The sequence below is a fragment of the Apteryx rowi genome, unplaced genomic scaffold (assembly GCF_003343035.1).
Source record: "Apteryx rowi isolate R43461 unplaced genomic scaffold, aptRow1 scaffold_49, whole genome shotgun sequence".
Taxonomy (NCBI): domain Eukaryota; kingdom Metazoa; phylum Chordata; class Aves; order Apterygiformes; family Apterygidae; genus Apteryx; species Apteryx rowi.
In genome coordinates this window covers 311,055-326,156 of record NW_020450749.1, presented here as the reverse complement: position 1 = coordinate 326,156, position 15,102 = coordinate 311,055, and the positions used below count along the sequence as shown (strand labels likewise).

The 15,102-nt window shown below is 38.2% G+C and overlaps 1 protein-coding gene across 6 annotated transcripts in view; it reads left to right on the top strand.

Moving 5' to 3' along the window:
- The window catches only part of PIK3C2A (phosphatidylinositol-4-phosphate 3-kinase catalytic subunit type 2 alpha), a 60,209-nt gene extending 45,340 nt beyond the window's left edge, over nt 1-14,869 (top strand). For all 6 annotated transcript variants that reach the window (XM_026078982.1, XM_026078981.1, XM_026078983.1 and 3 more), the window contains 13 exons: nt 36-128; nt 781-910; nt 2,562-2,698; nt 3,340-3,509; nt 4,697-4,853; nt 5,275-5,384; nt 6,188-6,395; nt 8,204-8,328; nt 8,735-8,852; nt 8,944-9,025; nt 11,602-11,711; nt 11,950-12,075; nt 12,701-14,869. In XM_026078982.1, the coding sequence (XP_025934767.1) occupies nt 36-128; nt 781-910; nt 2,562-2,698; nt 3,340-3,509; nt 4,697-4,853; nt 5,275-5,384; nt 6,188-6,395; nt 8,204-8,328; nt 8,735-8,852; nt 8,944-9,025; nt 11,602-11,711; nt 11,950-12,075; nt 12,701-12,883 (1,749 nt within the window). In that variant the 3' untranslated portion in view covers nt 12,884-14,869. The remainder of the gene's footprint in view (nt 1-35; nt 129-780; nt 911-2,561; nt 2,699-3,339; nt 3,510-4,696; nt 4,854-5,274; nt 5,385-6,187; nt 6,396-8,203; nt 8,329-8,734; nt 8,853-8,943; nt 9,026-11,601; nt 11,712-11,949; nt 12,076-12,700) is intronic.
- Nucleotides 14,870-15,102: the final 233 nt, after the last annotated feature.

The following is a 15,102-nucleotide window of genomic DNA, read 5'->3' as shown; positions in this document are numbered from 1 at the left end:
CTTTCTTTTAGAATTAACATTAAATCTACTTTTAGGCATGTTCCTTCTTCAGCTCCAATGCAGTACCACTGAAAGTTGCACTGATAAATGCAGACCCTCTGGGAGAAGAAATTAATGTGATGTTTAAGGTAGGCTTTTCGTGTGTATTGGAGAAAAACTGTTGAATGATGAATGAAATAGTACTTAACTTCAACGCAGACCAAGAGAAAGACCAACTTTCACTTTAGCACTGACTTGGCACCATGTAAACAAAAATTTTGGAATCTTGAATGTACCCTTATGGCTTTGTTATTAGGCAGGAAAGTATGTATTTTTCCAGATGATATATACATCTGTCTTAACTGTCTATGTGACCTTCTCAAAGTTGTATAGGAAAACTGCTAGTACTAGGAATTAGTAGTCTCTCTTAAGGACAAGTAGAGTTTCCCCTCGAATAGCCATTCTTTTACCGCTTCTCAGAGTGAAGGCATAAGAATTAAAAACACAACACAAAACAAAAACAAAAAAAAGGAGGGGGCATTATGTTTTCTTAAGATTCCTTTAAACAGTAAAATTTCAGAAGTTAACCGATGCCTGAACATATTGTAAAATCTGAAAAATAGGTATGCTGCATGTGAAACCTTAATTGCAGCCTATCACTTACTCCTTTAGGTGCGTAGCTATGAGGAAATAAGTAGTATAATATAACCCTTACTAGAAGTGCAAAGCAATTAAAGTCTGCCAACTTTAGTTTTGTTGAAAGCATATTACATCTCTAACTTCTTTCTTTTTTCATTTAAGGTTGGAGAAGATCTGCGACAAGATATGCTGGCTTTACAAATGATTAAGATTATGGATAAGATCTGGCTGCAGGAGGGGCTGGATCTACGGATGGTTATCTTCAAGTGTCTCTCAACTGGAAAAGATAGAGGTGCAAAACCAGATGCTACCTATTATCTTTGGTGCTCCTCATCTCAATTTCTTTGCATCTTGTCACTCTTCATAGTAAAACCTTGCTGACTTCTGCTTAGAGGCAGGTCCAGGAAACAATGGAAGGCCAAAGATCTTGCATGCAAGGAATTTTGCTTCTCAAGAGTATAGCAAAATTGAATTATCCTCAATTTCCTTAGAACTGAGTTGCATTTAAATGTATTTCTGCACTTGAATTCTGAAATTCTTACAGTGTCTGCTGTCAAAGAACAGTGGCACAAGAGTCAATGTAATGATAAAAGCCAGGTTTCCCTCCTAGTGCCCTTATTGCAACACAAGAAAATAATTGTGCCATAGCAATCCTGATTCTTTCATGACAAATAAATTTCTGAAAGTATTCAAGTCAAAACTGAAATTTTAAAGTACTTTGAATCTGCTACAGTTGAGTCGAAGAAATATTCATTTGCTGAAACATGCAAAAAGAACAAAAAATGTTAAAGATAGAAATTATTGCTGCAAAAAGTTCCTTGGGAATATGAGGCAGTTTTGGGGGGTTGAAACTTTAAGTCAGAGAACATTAGGGTCTGAATTAAGTGCAAATTCCACACCTCACCTTGAACATGCTATTTGCTAGCTGTTGCTAATTGTCTAGAGTTAGCCGATAGGAAACACAAGATACAGAAATTAAAGTGGAATTGAGATGATGTAAATATCAGCTTAAAATCCTCAATACTACTAAGAACAGAAGTCATTTTACATAAACGCAACTATTTTGTGTCTTAAATGATTTGAGAACTTTCTTATGAAATATATTAAAGGGTATACAAAAACATCAATATTTCTTTGGACAGACCCCAGAACAGCACGATGAAAACCTTAAGCTTCCAACTTTTTCACATATTTAAGTTGGCAAAATTAACAGAAAAGAGTCAATTTATGTAAAACTTTTGCTTTTTTAGAGGAATGAATGGCATTTCTTCCTACTTTGAACTGTGATTTGATTACGTAGCATGTTACTTTGCTGCTGCTGCAAGTATTCCTAAAATACTTGAAGGATTAAAGAGAAAAACAGAAAAAGTTTATTACGGATTTGCCTGTAGTAACTCTTACAAGATGGAAGTAAAATTATGTTAATCAAAGTATTTCCTTTTTTGATTAAACTATACAAATATTTTTAGTAGGCCTCTCCCGCATGATGCTACATGAGAAGCCCACTCTGCCTTGTTTCTAGCGCAACAATCTGATCCCTTTTACTTTACAGCAGTTAAAGCTACTAGATTACTTAGTGTTCATGCATGAGGAATATTGGTATCAGAATATTTTATAGCTATTAATTATACCCAAAGCATTTATGTAATGCTTTGAGTCAAAGTATGATTTTATATATGCATTCTAGCAACTGCGACTGATTGCAGTAAAGTAAGCTTAATTTGGTTCTATTATGTGTTTCATGTCCTGCTTTGTAAGATGGTCTGAAATGCTTAGTAAACTAATAGAACTATTTTTACAGCTACCTGGGTTTTGAAAGAAGTCAGTTTTAAGTTAGAAGATATATTATTGTCAAGAGAATTTTAATCATATAGTGAAAATACAGTGTAAATTAACATTTGAACTGAAAGGGATGGTAAATACACTTTATATTTTTCATAAAGGCATGGTGGAGCTTGTTCCTGCTTCAGATACACTTAGGAAAATTCAAGTAGAATATGGAGTGACAGGTTCTTTTAAAGACAAACCTCTGGCAGAATGGTTGCGAAAGTATAATCCTACAGAGGAGGAATATGAAAAGGTAACTCTTTTCAATGTTGTTCTTGTTGAAGAGCCCTTAAAAGGGATAAATATCATTTTATGAAAGAATGCAATTCTTGCTCCAGTTCTTCATAAATCTTTAGGAAACTTAATTTTGTCTTCCGACACTTCAGAAAGAGTAAATGAAAATTCTTTGTACAACTGCAAAGTAGTCTGTTAGATGAATTCTCAAGATTAATTTCTGGAGTTTTTATTGGATATAGAAAACTTGCTTTGAATTTAACACAGGGAGGAATGGCTTTTGCTCTTGTTTGTGGTTTAGGAGCAATGGTCCCCTTTCATGCCAGTACACCCAATGCTAGAAGTAAAACATTTTCTTCTGGATACAACACTCTGGGAAATAAATGTCCTGTAGCCTTTTCTCTGCTTGCTTATTTCTTCTCTCTGTCTTTTATGATTTGTCTTCATCTCCTATTTTCTCTTTCACCTTTAAAAGAAAAGCAAAGTTTTGCAAAGCAGGCTATTCAAAGAACGTCATCTGGAAAAAGGCAATTTTTAGGAGCTATCTTGTCTAGCTTGAGTTGTACCCTTATCAGGATTGAACTATGAATGCATGAGTGTTTTCCTGTGAAATATAGTCTCAATTCACCCTTTTTTTTCTTTCTTTCTTTTCCCTCCCAGGCTTCAGAAAACTTCATTTACTCTTGTGCAGGATGCTGTGTAGCTACCTATGTACTGGGAATTTGTGACCGTCACAATGATAATATAATGCTTCGAAACACAGGGCATATGTTTCACATTGACTTTGGAAAATTTTTGGGTCATGCACAAATGTTTGGTAGCTTTAAAAGGTATTTTCTGTAGTTAAGTAATGTAGAGATTTCAAGTCTATTTTTCTTAATAATCATTAACATTTAAATTCCTATTAAGTGGTGTTCTTGGTGTGAAGCCAGTATTTCTCAATTTAACCATCTGGTTTCCTGAATCCATTACAACTTTACCTGTGTAGAATTATTTTTGAAAAGGCTCTAGCTCTTTGTGGTGGTGAAATCTGGCAGTTGCATCTTTCTGTTTCCATGTTCTTAACGCTGGAACTGTTTTTAGTACATCAGTATAGGTTTCAAATAAACTTAGGTATTTGATTACCTGAACATTACTTAACTGGGATGCTTCTAAACTGCATGCATATTTGTGCTTTTCTTTGGAAAGAAAAGCATTCCTTCACTTTCAGGGCTAAACAAGCTCTGATTTTTCTTTCAATAGTTATGAAATCCAAGTATTTTGGTACAGGACAAGTGTCTGTGTGTAGGTGTGTGGCTTTTTTTGCCTTGCTGCTAACTCAGAACTTGGTCATACTTATCCAGGGTTATTGGTTAAAATTGTAGTGTAACTTCTCTGTTTTAGTTATGTTCATGCAATTATGCATTGCATGCTGGTTATGTAAACTCTATCAATGAATGAGAAATTGAGTGCCAGAAATTGTCATTTGCATGCTTTATAAATAAATGGAAATTGGCTCATAAAACAATAGTGGATGGCAGCATTATAGAAATGAGTAAGCAGCCAGTTTGTATTTCTTCCCCCTCTGAGTAGGGGAAGATGATCTATATCCAAGATAGAGAAATTGCATTTTAGCCAGGTACTCATTACGTTTGTTGTAAGTATATGTATATTTGGTACATTCATTACATTTGTTTGTGTGCTGTGGCTTTTGGAGGTGAGGGATGGAATTTATTTACCTAAACATAGATGTATAGTATCATTTAAGGCATTCGAGGCTAACTTGGCCTCCAAGTGTTGCTCTAGGAGATCTCCTGTAGGTCCAGTATCATGCGAATGTTTTGGGTACTTTAGGGAATCTGGGGTAGCACTAAGCAGCTGAATCCAGCCTAAAAAATGTAAAAGCAGCTGAATCCAACCCCCAGAAGTAAAATGCCATTAATGGATTATTTGATAGCATGGCAGGGGGACACTGGGGTGAATGACAGGAAGTGGATAGACAATATCATTAACATACAAATTCTGCATTTTCAAACAGGGATCGGGCTCCTTTTGTGCTAACGTCAGATATGGCTTATGTCATTAATGGTGGTGAAAAACCCACGATTCGCTTTCAGTTGTTTGTGGATCTCTGTTGTCAAGCTTACAACTTAATAAGAAAACATGCAAACCTCTTCCTTAACCTGCTTTCACTGGTAATCATTATATTAAATTCAGTTGAAACTTGATAGATCTGTGATATAAACTTGAATTAAGGTGTATGCTTTTTATGCTGCAGAGGCTTTTAATGCATGCTGTTAAAAGCCAGAAATATTAAATGAACTTTTGAAGAAAGTTGTATTTGGATCTTAAAAATTCTAGCTACTACTTAGTTGTTACCGGAGAGATAACTAAGACAATAGCACAACTTATACTGCAAAGCCTTTTTGTTAACTACTTTTAACTAACTCTGCAGAAATGGTGGTGGTAGTAACTACTGATTGTAATTGTTGGCTATCACTGTTAGTGTTTAGCAATTTAGTCAAGGCTCAAATCAATTTGAGGCCTAAGGGTTTTAATTATTTCCAAGTAAAATGATACCGGTAACATTAAAGTTGTTATTTCTATTTCCTATAGATGCTTTCTTCAGGGTTACCAGAACTAAGTGGAGTTCAGGACTTGAAGTATGTCCAGGATGCTCTCCAACCCCAAACAACAGATGCAGAAGCTACAATTTTCTTTACGAGGTACTAGATAAGTGAAAGAGTACTAAAATATCCAACTGCATCATCCTTTAATGGGAGTTCTTTGCTGTGATAAATATACTAGGGATGCTCACAAACATGTCTGTAGAGGTTGAATAGTTACATTGGACAACTGATTAATATTTTATGATTATACAGTGAACTAAGTAAATCAATTTCAAATAAGATTAATGTTTATGCTAAAATACTTAGCTGCCTGTAAGAGCAATCTCATGTGAAAAATTGTTTGAAATACTGAAAGTAGATGATTCTGTTCTGCTGCTTGAGACTTGCATTTTGAATACATCTTAAATGGCTTAATAGCAACCTGTATGATGGGATCTTTGTAATGCATGCAGTGTAAAAAAGTTTTCTCTTTCAAGAGTTTTTGCGTGCTGCAGTTTGCACATTGGAAGGGAAGGGGAGACAATCAAATACAGCAAATGGGTGTATGTATATAGTCTAACTGGGTTATTGCTATATGTTACAAAATGAGTTACTGTACTTCTGTTAAATATGTGGGGGAAACTGCACGAGTATCCACAGGCTTTTTTGCTAACTTTGGAAAGCTTTCACTTAGACAAAAACTCATTCCAAAATTTGGGTGCCGAATCTCCTATTAAATGCTGGTATGATACTACTTATATAGCCCATTGATCAATTTTAGTTAAATAGTCAATGTTTCTCCATCACTAAGGACTTGGTTTTTTTATTTTTCTTGAAGACCTAAAAACCTGATTCACTGACAGAATAGTTACGTGTTCTGACATGTGCTCTAGTACTTGAAATTATTTTTCCTTTTGCAGGTTGATCGAATCCAGTCTGGGAAGTGTTGCCACAAAGTTTAATTTCTTCATTCACAACTTGGCTCAGCTGCGTTTCTCAGGTCTGCCTTCTAATGATGAACCCATCCTCTCATTTTCTGCTAAAACATACTCTCTCAAACAAGATGGACGAATCAAACAAGTATCTGTGTTTACCTATCAGAAGAGGTATAATCCAGATAAACATTATGTAAGTATGTGGTATCTGTTTCCATTCAGCAAAAATACTGTGCATTTTCTTCCAAGAAGACACATTCTCCTTACCATGAGTTCAGTACCTAGTCACAGAGGATTAGTCCAGGGCTAGGACTCGCTTTGCTTAACCTTAAGTTAGGTACCTGTGAGGGAGGCATCTAGGTCCCCTTTATTGTCAGAGATTTAATAAATACAGCCATAGATATTAAGCAGTTATGTCAGCTTTAGGATGAGCTGAAGAGTTTTCTAGAGTCCATTGACTGTATTGACTGTAATGGTAGCCTAGACACCCACACCAGTGTTGATACCCAAAGCTGAGTCCCACTGTGGATGACTTGAAACTAAAAACAAGACACCATAATCTAAACCAAGATCTTGCTGGGAATGGACCTGCTTGCTTCCTTCCTGAAGAAGAACAGAGCACTAGAGTACAGACTGATACATTCAGCATCCAAGAATATTCTTCAAAATGAAGACACTTCTCGAAAAGGATCTAGAAGGAAGCAGAAAGTGTGCAAGTAGTATTGGCTGAGAAGATTTAAAAAAAATTCAGATTTGAGTCATGTTTGACGTAGCATTCTTCTTTGTGATGGCTCCTTTCTGAATGGAGTCATAAATCAAACACTTTCTTTCTTAGGACCTTTCATTAAAGGTTGTATTTGATCCTCTTGGGTAGAAGCATCTTTTCCTGTATTAATGCACCTACTCTCCCAGTCAGTCTTGCTAGAGGCAGCAAACATTAGACTCTCCTGGCAGGATTTTGATAGGCCTGGGTTGTACTTGAAGACTTGTACTGAAATTCTTATGCCTATGCAGATATGAAATTATCTGACTTCCAGATTGTTTTCATTTCTCTATTGCTGTTTGCTGGCCTAGAATAGTCAGCTCAAGTTACGATTTCCTCAGATTAAGTGAGATGTATTGACTTCTGATAACGTACATCTCTTTCCAAGTTGCATTTGCTGTGAATGACTTAAATCTAACAGACGTCAGCTAGGTAAGGTAGAATGAAGCTCAAGAATGATCAAGTACAAAGCTTTTTCTTTGATTCTGGCACTGTACTGCAAGTGTACTTGACCGTTCCTGGTCTAAGTCAAAGCTGGCTTTTATCTTTCAGGATTCTATAAGATGATGTAACCTGCTGTCTAGGTCTTAAGCCTCTTCCTAGTTGCACACTTTTTTGTAAATACACATTTAACTCATCTACCCATATGAGTCCGCTGAACATAGTTGAGAGAATGCACAGAAAATTTTGTTTTCCCTTTCATAGTAATGTGGATGACCAGTGTATTCCCAGTCTTTTGTCAAATTAATTTTTGTATAGCGTCTGCCCACCAAATTATTGCTTTAAAAGTGGAATCCTTTAGAATCTTGAGAGAATTAGACTGAGAAAATTGGGCATTAGTTTACCTTGCAGTCTGGACCCGAAAAATTTCATGGGAGTTCTAGCCACACAGATGTAGGTCTAGATGTCATTCTGCACTGGTGTATTAAAATATTGTACACCTGATATAAAGTATGAACCTCTACTCAAGCTTCAAAGGGAGAATACTGACAGCTTAGCCTTAACTAACTTTATCCTGTTGCCAGATGTGAATCTACAGTATAGGAAGACCATTTATGTTACTTTGTACCACAGTAGGGTTGTTTGTGATTTTACTATAAAATGCAAATATTGTTACTGGGAAACATATGCAAGAGAAGGATCGCAGTAGTAGAAAGAATTAACTGTTAAGAAAAATTTGAATCAAGTCAGTTCCTATAATATTGCTACTACTAGTATCTTTTCTGTGTTTTTGACAGGTCTATGTAGTGAGAGTTCTGAGAGAAGGACAAGTTGAACCAACATTTGTCTTCCGGACATTTGATGAGTTCCAGGAGCTCCACAACAAACTTGGTATTCTCTTTCCTCTCTGGAAACTACCAGGGTATGTTCCTAACTCAGTAATAAATATTTCAATAAAAGCAGCAAAAGTAACCCCAGCTGGGTGGAAGAAGAAACTGTGTGAAATAAGGAGGAGGCAAAACTGCTGAAGGCCAGACTACTCCTGAAAGTTAGCAATTAAGATATGAAAGGGGAAAAGTGCATTGTTTTAAGGAGAAGCACCAGAGGAGCAACTCAGTGTCTTTAGAGTGTGGTATCATTTACAACAACTATCTATAAATGTTTTCTCACTTTTCTGTAATGGCATTGCATGTTAGTGTGCTGTGGTTCCACTTGTGATTGACAACAGAAATGGATGTCAGCATTTCTAGATAGAAATTGTGGTGAAATCTAAATATACTTACTTCAGAGAAGTTAACTGAAAAGTACATCTTGTTCTTTCCTTGTAGCTTTCCTAATAAGATGGTTCTGGGAAGAACCCATATAAAAGATGTAGCAGCTAAAAGAAAAGTGGAGCTCAACAGCTATATACAGAGTCTGATGAACAGTACTTCAGAGGTGACAGAAGTGAGTTTAAATAAGCAAATCCAATGAAAGCTTTCAAATTTTAGTGCTTGTTAACACTCAAACTAACATGTAACCTTTCTTCCAAATTTAGTGTGATCTTGTTTATACTTTTTTCCATCCTTTACTTCGTGATGACAAAGTGGAAGGAATAGATGGAATAGCCAGACCTACAGGTAAGTAACTTTTTGGGGGTGATGTCTATAAACTGGATGACTGTAGTATAACACCTTTGCAATGTGATTTAAAAAAAAATCTCTTAATTAACTCTAGCTTTTCCTCACTGAAAACTTGCACCTGTATTTTTTCCCCTAAATATCTGTCTGCATACAGCTTCAAGGAGATAAAAACATAAAATTGCAATAATACCACAAAACAATTGAGGTTGGAAAGGACCTCTGGAGATCACCTAGTCCAAACCCCCTGCTCAAGCAGCATCACCTAGAGCAGGCTGCTCAGGACCACGTCCAAATGGCTTTTGAATATCTCCAAGGATGGAGACTCCACAACCTCTCTGAGCAACCTGTTCCAGTGCTCTGTCACCCTCACAGTAAAAGCTTTTCCTTTAGATGCAGACGGAGCTTCCTGTGTTGCAGTTTGTGCCCGTTGCCTCTCATCCGGTTGCTGGGCACCACTGAAAACAGTCTGGCCCCATCCCCTCTACACCCTCCCTTCAGATACTTATGCACATTGATAAGATCCCCCCCTCACTCTTCTCTTCTCCAGGCTGAACGGGCCCAGCTCTCTCAGCCTTTGCTCACATGAGAGATGCTCCAGTCCCTTCATCATCTTAGCAGCCCTTCGCTGGACTCGCTCCAGTAGCTCCATGTCTCTCCTGTATTGGGGAGCCCAGAACTGGACACAGTACTCAGATGCGGCCTCACCAGGGCTGAGTAGAGGGGGACAGTCACCTCCCTTGACCTGCTGGCAACACTCTTCCTCATGCACCCCAGGATACCATTGGCCTTCTTGGCCACAAGGGCACATTGCTGCCTCATGCTTAACTTGGTGTCCACCAGCACTCCCAGGTCCTTCTCCGCAGAGCTGCTTTTCAGCAGGTCAACCCCCAACCTGTACTGGTGCATGGGGTTATTCCTCCCCAGGTGCAGGACCCTGCACTTGCCTTTGTTGAACTTCATGAGGTTCCTCTCTGCCCACCTCTCCAGCCTGTCCAGGTCTCTCTGAATGGCAGCACAGCCCTCTGGCGTATCAGCCACTCCTCCCAGTTTTGTATCATCAGCAAACTTGCTGAGGGAGCACTCGGTCCCATCATCCAGGTCATTAATGAAGAAGTTGAACAAGACTGGACCCAGTACTGACCCCTGGGGGACACAGCTAGTTACTGGCCTCCAACTAGACTTTGTGCCACTGAGCACAACTCTCTGAGCTCTGCCATTCAGCCAGTTCTCAATCCACCTCACTGTTGGTTCATCTGGCCCGTACCTCCTCAGCTTGCCTATGAGGATATTATGGGGAACAGTGTCGAAAGCCTTGAAGTCAAGTGAGACAACACCCACTGCTCTCCCCTCCTCTACCCAGCCAGCCGTTCTGTCCTGGAAGGGTTTCAGGTTGGTTAAGCATGATTTCCCCTTTGAATCCATGCTGACTACTCCTGATCACCTTCTAGTCCTTCATGTGCCTGGAAATGGTGTCCAGGATTAGCTGCTCCATCACCTTTCCAGGGATTGAGCTGAGGCTGACTGGCCTGTAGTTCCCTAGGTCCTCCTTTTTGAAGACTGGAGTGACATTGCTTTTCTTCCGGTCCTCAGGCACCTCTCCTGATCTCCATGACCTTTCAAAGATGATTGAGAGTGGCCTAGCAGAGACATTGGCCCGCTCCCTCAGCACTTGTGAGTGCATCCCATCAGGGCCCGTGGACTTGTGTACGTCTGGTTTCCTTAAGTATTCCCTAACCTGATCCTCTTCCACCAAGGGAGGATTTTCCTTTCTCCAGACCTCCCCCAGGTCTCTGGGGCCTGGGATCCTGAGAGCTGGTCTTACTGGTAAAGACTGAGTCAAAGGAGGCATTCAGGACCTTAGCCTTTTCTGTGTCCTGTGTCACCAGGGCCCCTGCCCACTTCAGCAGCGGGCCTGCGTTTCTCCTAGTCTTCCCTTTGCTACTGTTGTCCTTAGCCCTTCTTGTTGTCCTTGATGTCCCTTGCCAGATTGAACTTCAGATGGGTTTTGGCCTTCCTAGGCCCATCCCTGCATGCTTGGATAGAGTCCCTATATTCCTCCCATGTTACCTGTCACTGCTTCCATCTTCTGTGTACTTCCTTTTTATATTTGAGTTTTGCCAGGAGCTCCTTGTTCATTCATGCAGGTCTCCTGCCACCTCTGCTTGACTTTCTAATCAACGGGATGGACTGTTCTTGAGCTTGGAGGAGGTGACCCTGGAAAATCAACCAGCCTTTTTGGACCCCCCTGCCCCTTCCCTCTAGGACTCTATTTGAGATCACTTAGGTTTCCTTATAACTTGAAAAATTATTAAGGCTTTTACTCTAAACCTCCAAGTTGGTTCTTAGAATGCAAAAATTTTTCTGAAACCTTGCCATCTTGGGGAGGGTGAATTTGAAAAAAATAAAAATAAATAAAATCAGGAACAAATGAATTGGACCTAAGCCTTGCCTTCCCCCCCACCCCCCATGCAATTAGTCAATGTAGTACTGAGGAAAACTTGTAGAATACAAATATTGTGGGGAAATAATGGTGCATTTGTGGGTTTTTTTTGTTGTTGTTGTTCTTTTTCCAGATACAAGTCCATCAAGCCCTACCTCGGGCAAAGTGGGAGGAGAAGTGAAGCTATCCATATCATATAGAAATAGCACTCTATTTATCATGGTGATGCATATCAAAGATCTGGTGAGTTGAGGTACTGAGCTCGGTGCCAAAAACTCTTCTGTTTTGAGTGACCTTTACTTAGATTGATGCAGTAATGATGGAAACATCTGTCTTCCTCCAAATTTAATTTTTCCAACTGCTAATTTAATCAACTGCTGATTTTGGTTAGCTTTGTGGTAATAACTAAGAATTTGAAAAAGGATCTTCAAATGGATGTGCACTAATTAGTTTTCTAATTTGTCTTGTTTTTTCATTGTAGGTTACAGAAGATGGTGCTGATCCAAATCCCTATGTAAAAACATACTTACTTCCAGATACACATAAAACATCTAAACGCAAAACCAAAATCTCCCGAAAGACAAGAAATCCAACTTTCAATGAAATGGCAAGTTAAAATTTAATATGTAACAACTCCCTATGGTCTGATATAATCTTGTATTCTAAAACATAATAAAAATTTGTCTAAAAAAATCTTTAAATGTATATGAAGAGAAAATATACTTGTTTCACAAACTTTAGGCTCTGTTATTTAAAAATAAATAATCTGATTATGTAATCTTACTGTAAGGAAGCAAGTAAGCAGAAATATCTCAGACTCTCTTTAAGAGGAGTGATGGGGAGAAGGAGAGGAATCTTAAAAGTGATTTCTTTTTATTTTTTCCCCTCCCCAGTTCCCCCCCTTCCCTTCCATTCATAACTTGGCCAGTGTGGATAACTATATTCCCAGTTGCTCTGAATTAATGGGGAGAAGAATAAATTCAAAAGTCCTGTCATGTAAACAGTACTTCCCAACTAAAAATTCTGTCCCTTTTAAACAGTTTAGCATTCAGAGCACCAAATCAAATAAGCACGTGCTTCAGCCCAGCCTCTGAAAAGCAGACTTACTGGATGGGCATAACATGCAGTTGATAAGCAATGCTTAAATTTGTCAGTGGCTAGGCAGTCAGAAAAAGGGCAATCTGTGCAACTTCACTTGGATAACCAAAAAATCTTAACTTTTTACTTTCTAGCTTGTGTACAGTGGATACAGCATGGAGACACTGAAACAGAGAGAACTTCAGTTAAGTGTGCTCAGTGCAGAATCATTACGCGAGAACTTTTTCTTGGGTGGAATTACACTCTCACTAAAGGACTTCAACTTAAGCAAAGAGACTGTTAATTGGTATCAACTAACTGCTGTACCCTATCTGTGAACTCATTTCTACACCTGAGTAAGAACAGACCAATTGTATTCACCAGTGCTTTGTGCATCATCTTACTTGAAAATAACTTGTACATCTTAAAATAAGAGAGACTGCATTTCAACAGATATGTTGGACCAACCTTCATGTAGCCTAATTTGGAGGATTTCTAGAAAACCATTTCTGGTTTATGCTTATGCAATGTTATCAAAGCATTAATGTAAATGTTTCTTAATAGTTGCGGGTAAAGGAAGGGTTTTTAAACCATCCATGAAAGAGTCAAATTAACAGTCTGACCATGCTGGTTGGTTAAACCACCACAGCTTCATCATGAACTTAGGCCTGTGGATGTAGTGGATTTTTGGTTTATAATTTTTCTGCTCCCTGTATTATGTCATCCATGGCATGATGATGGAGAATATCAAAGAAAATGTGTATTTTTCAGGATTACATTCCCACTATTAACTAGGCATCACAGAAGCAGCAATAGGTAAAATATCGGTGGTTTCACACCTGTAGAAATGAAGGTTGAAGGGCTGGAAAAATTCCTTGGCATTGCATTTGATCCCAGATTCATGCTTCTCTAAAAGTTATTGGAGTGAGTGCCAATAATGGAAGTTGTAAATAATGGTGCCTTATAACTCAGATGCTTCTCTTGTACCTCATTTCTAGTATTTAAATATGTATGTTAACTCTTTCAGCTCCTTAAAAAGGGGAAGTGTTCTCACATTCAATAACTTGCAGGTCCTACCGGAAGTCTTTTCCAGAGAAATGTGTTATTTCCAAATAACATCACTTAAACTGATCTTCATAACTAGTGAAACTTATGTGAATTCCTTCTGCCCTATCTTCTACCCATGATCTGCAAAAGTGAACGAAGACTGGCTGAATGTGTGCTGCTTTCCGATGTTTTGAAACCATGTTTTTAAATTTTTAGAACTTAAATACTGCAGTGAGTAAATGTGGAACAGATTCAAACGCAAAATCCAAAGTTGTATCGCACCTAAATTATTTATGTGCACCCTCCAGGTCAATGATGGCTTCCAGTTTAAAAAAAAAAAAAAAGCGCAACTACTGAATAAACTGCAGGTCAGGCATGAGTTGCATTAACAGTGCTTTGGGAGAGGAACTTGGTCACTTGTTTTTCTACAGTTCACAGTAACAGTTTCTCTCTCAAGCAGCCTTAAATTTGAAATAAATTCTGACAATGGAATATAAATGTTAACTACTCCCTCCCATTAATACCACTGGTTACTTAAGTGGGTGTTTTTCTGCACTACAAGGATAGCCTTGTTGTTCAGCTTACTCAGTTTTTAATATGGGCATATTCTGTCTAGACAAAGCTAGAGTTAAATTGCACATTTTTGTTTAGTGCTAGATCTGAAACATGTTTTGAGAAAGGGTGACAGACTATCAGCACTATCACTGGAATGAAATTTAAAATATGGAATGATGAACACTGATACAGTACAGGCAAGTCTTCTTGCCCAACACTAAAAAGCTTTTTCATAATCTGATTTCCTTCCCCTGCTACTGACCAGTGTCCCTTCAATACAGAAGACAGAAGTAGACTTGAATCTCTTGGTGCCTAAAATATTCACAGTCCAATTTCTTGGGTAAGGTATGATTAAAAAGCTAAGAATATCTCGAATGTTAGAAACTGGGTTGCTACTAATGGGCACTAATAAAATCCAGAATCCCAGTTCTATGAACTATCTTCTGCATATTTTTCATTTAGTATATAGCATGTAAATAATATACTATATGACTAACTAGATATATTTCCTGCTCACTTGATGCTTTTGAGATTTACTCCATTCCATCATCAGAATCGCAAGTTACTTAAACACAGGAAAGTAGACTACTGTTTTTGTGAAACGTTCCATTGTGAAATAAAATTAAAGCAATATGTACTGCCTTTTTGCAGTTTGCTATTAAAGCACAGTGTCTTACAGCACAAAATACAAATAAAAAAACTAAAATCATTTTAAAAAATGATTTTCAGTTTTAACAGTTGTCTGGAGTCTGGTAAGAAAATGTATAGTACTGTATTATTGTTAGACTTGTCCTGACTTCTGATTTAACAATCTTCTTAACTCATTTTGTGCCTTTCTCTTCCTTTTGCAAAATATTCACTGGCTAAAGCTTTTTGTGATCACGATTTTTATTTTGCATATGGGATCTGGCCTTGGCCCCTCCTCAGAAGTAGAGGAACAGCACCAAGCTTGCAC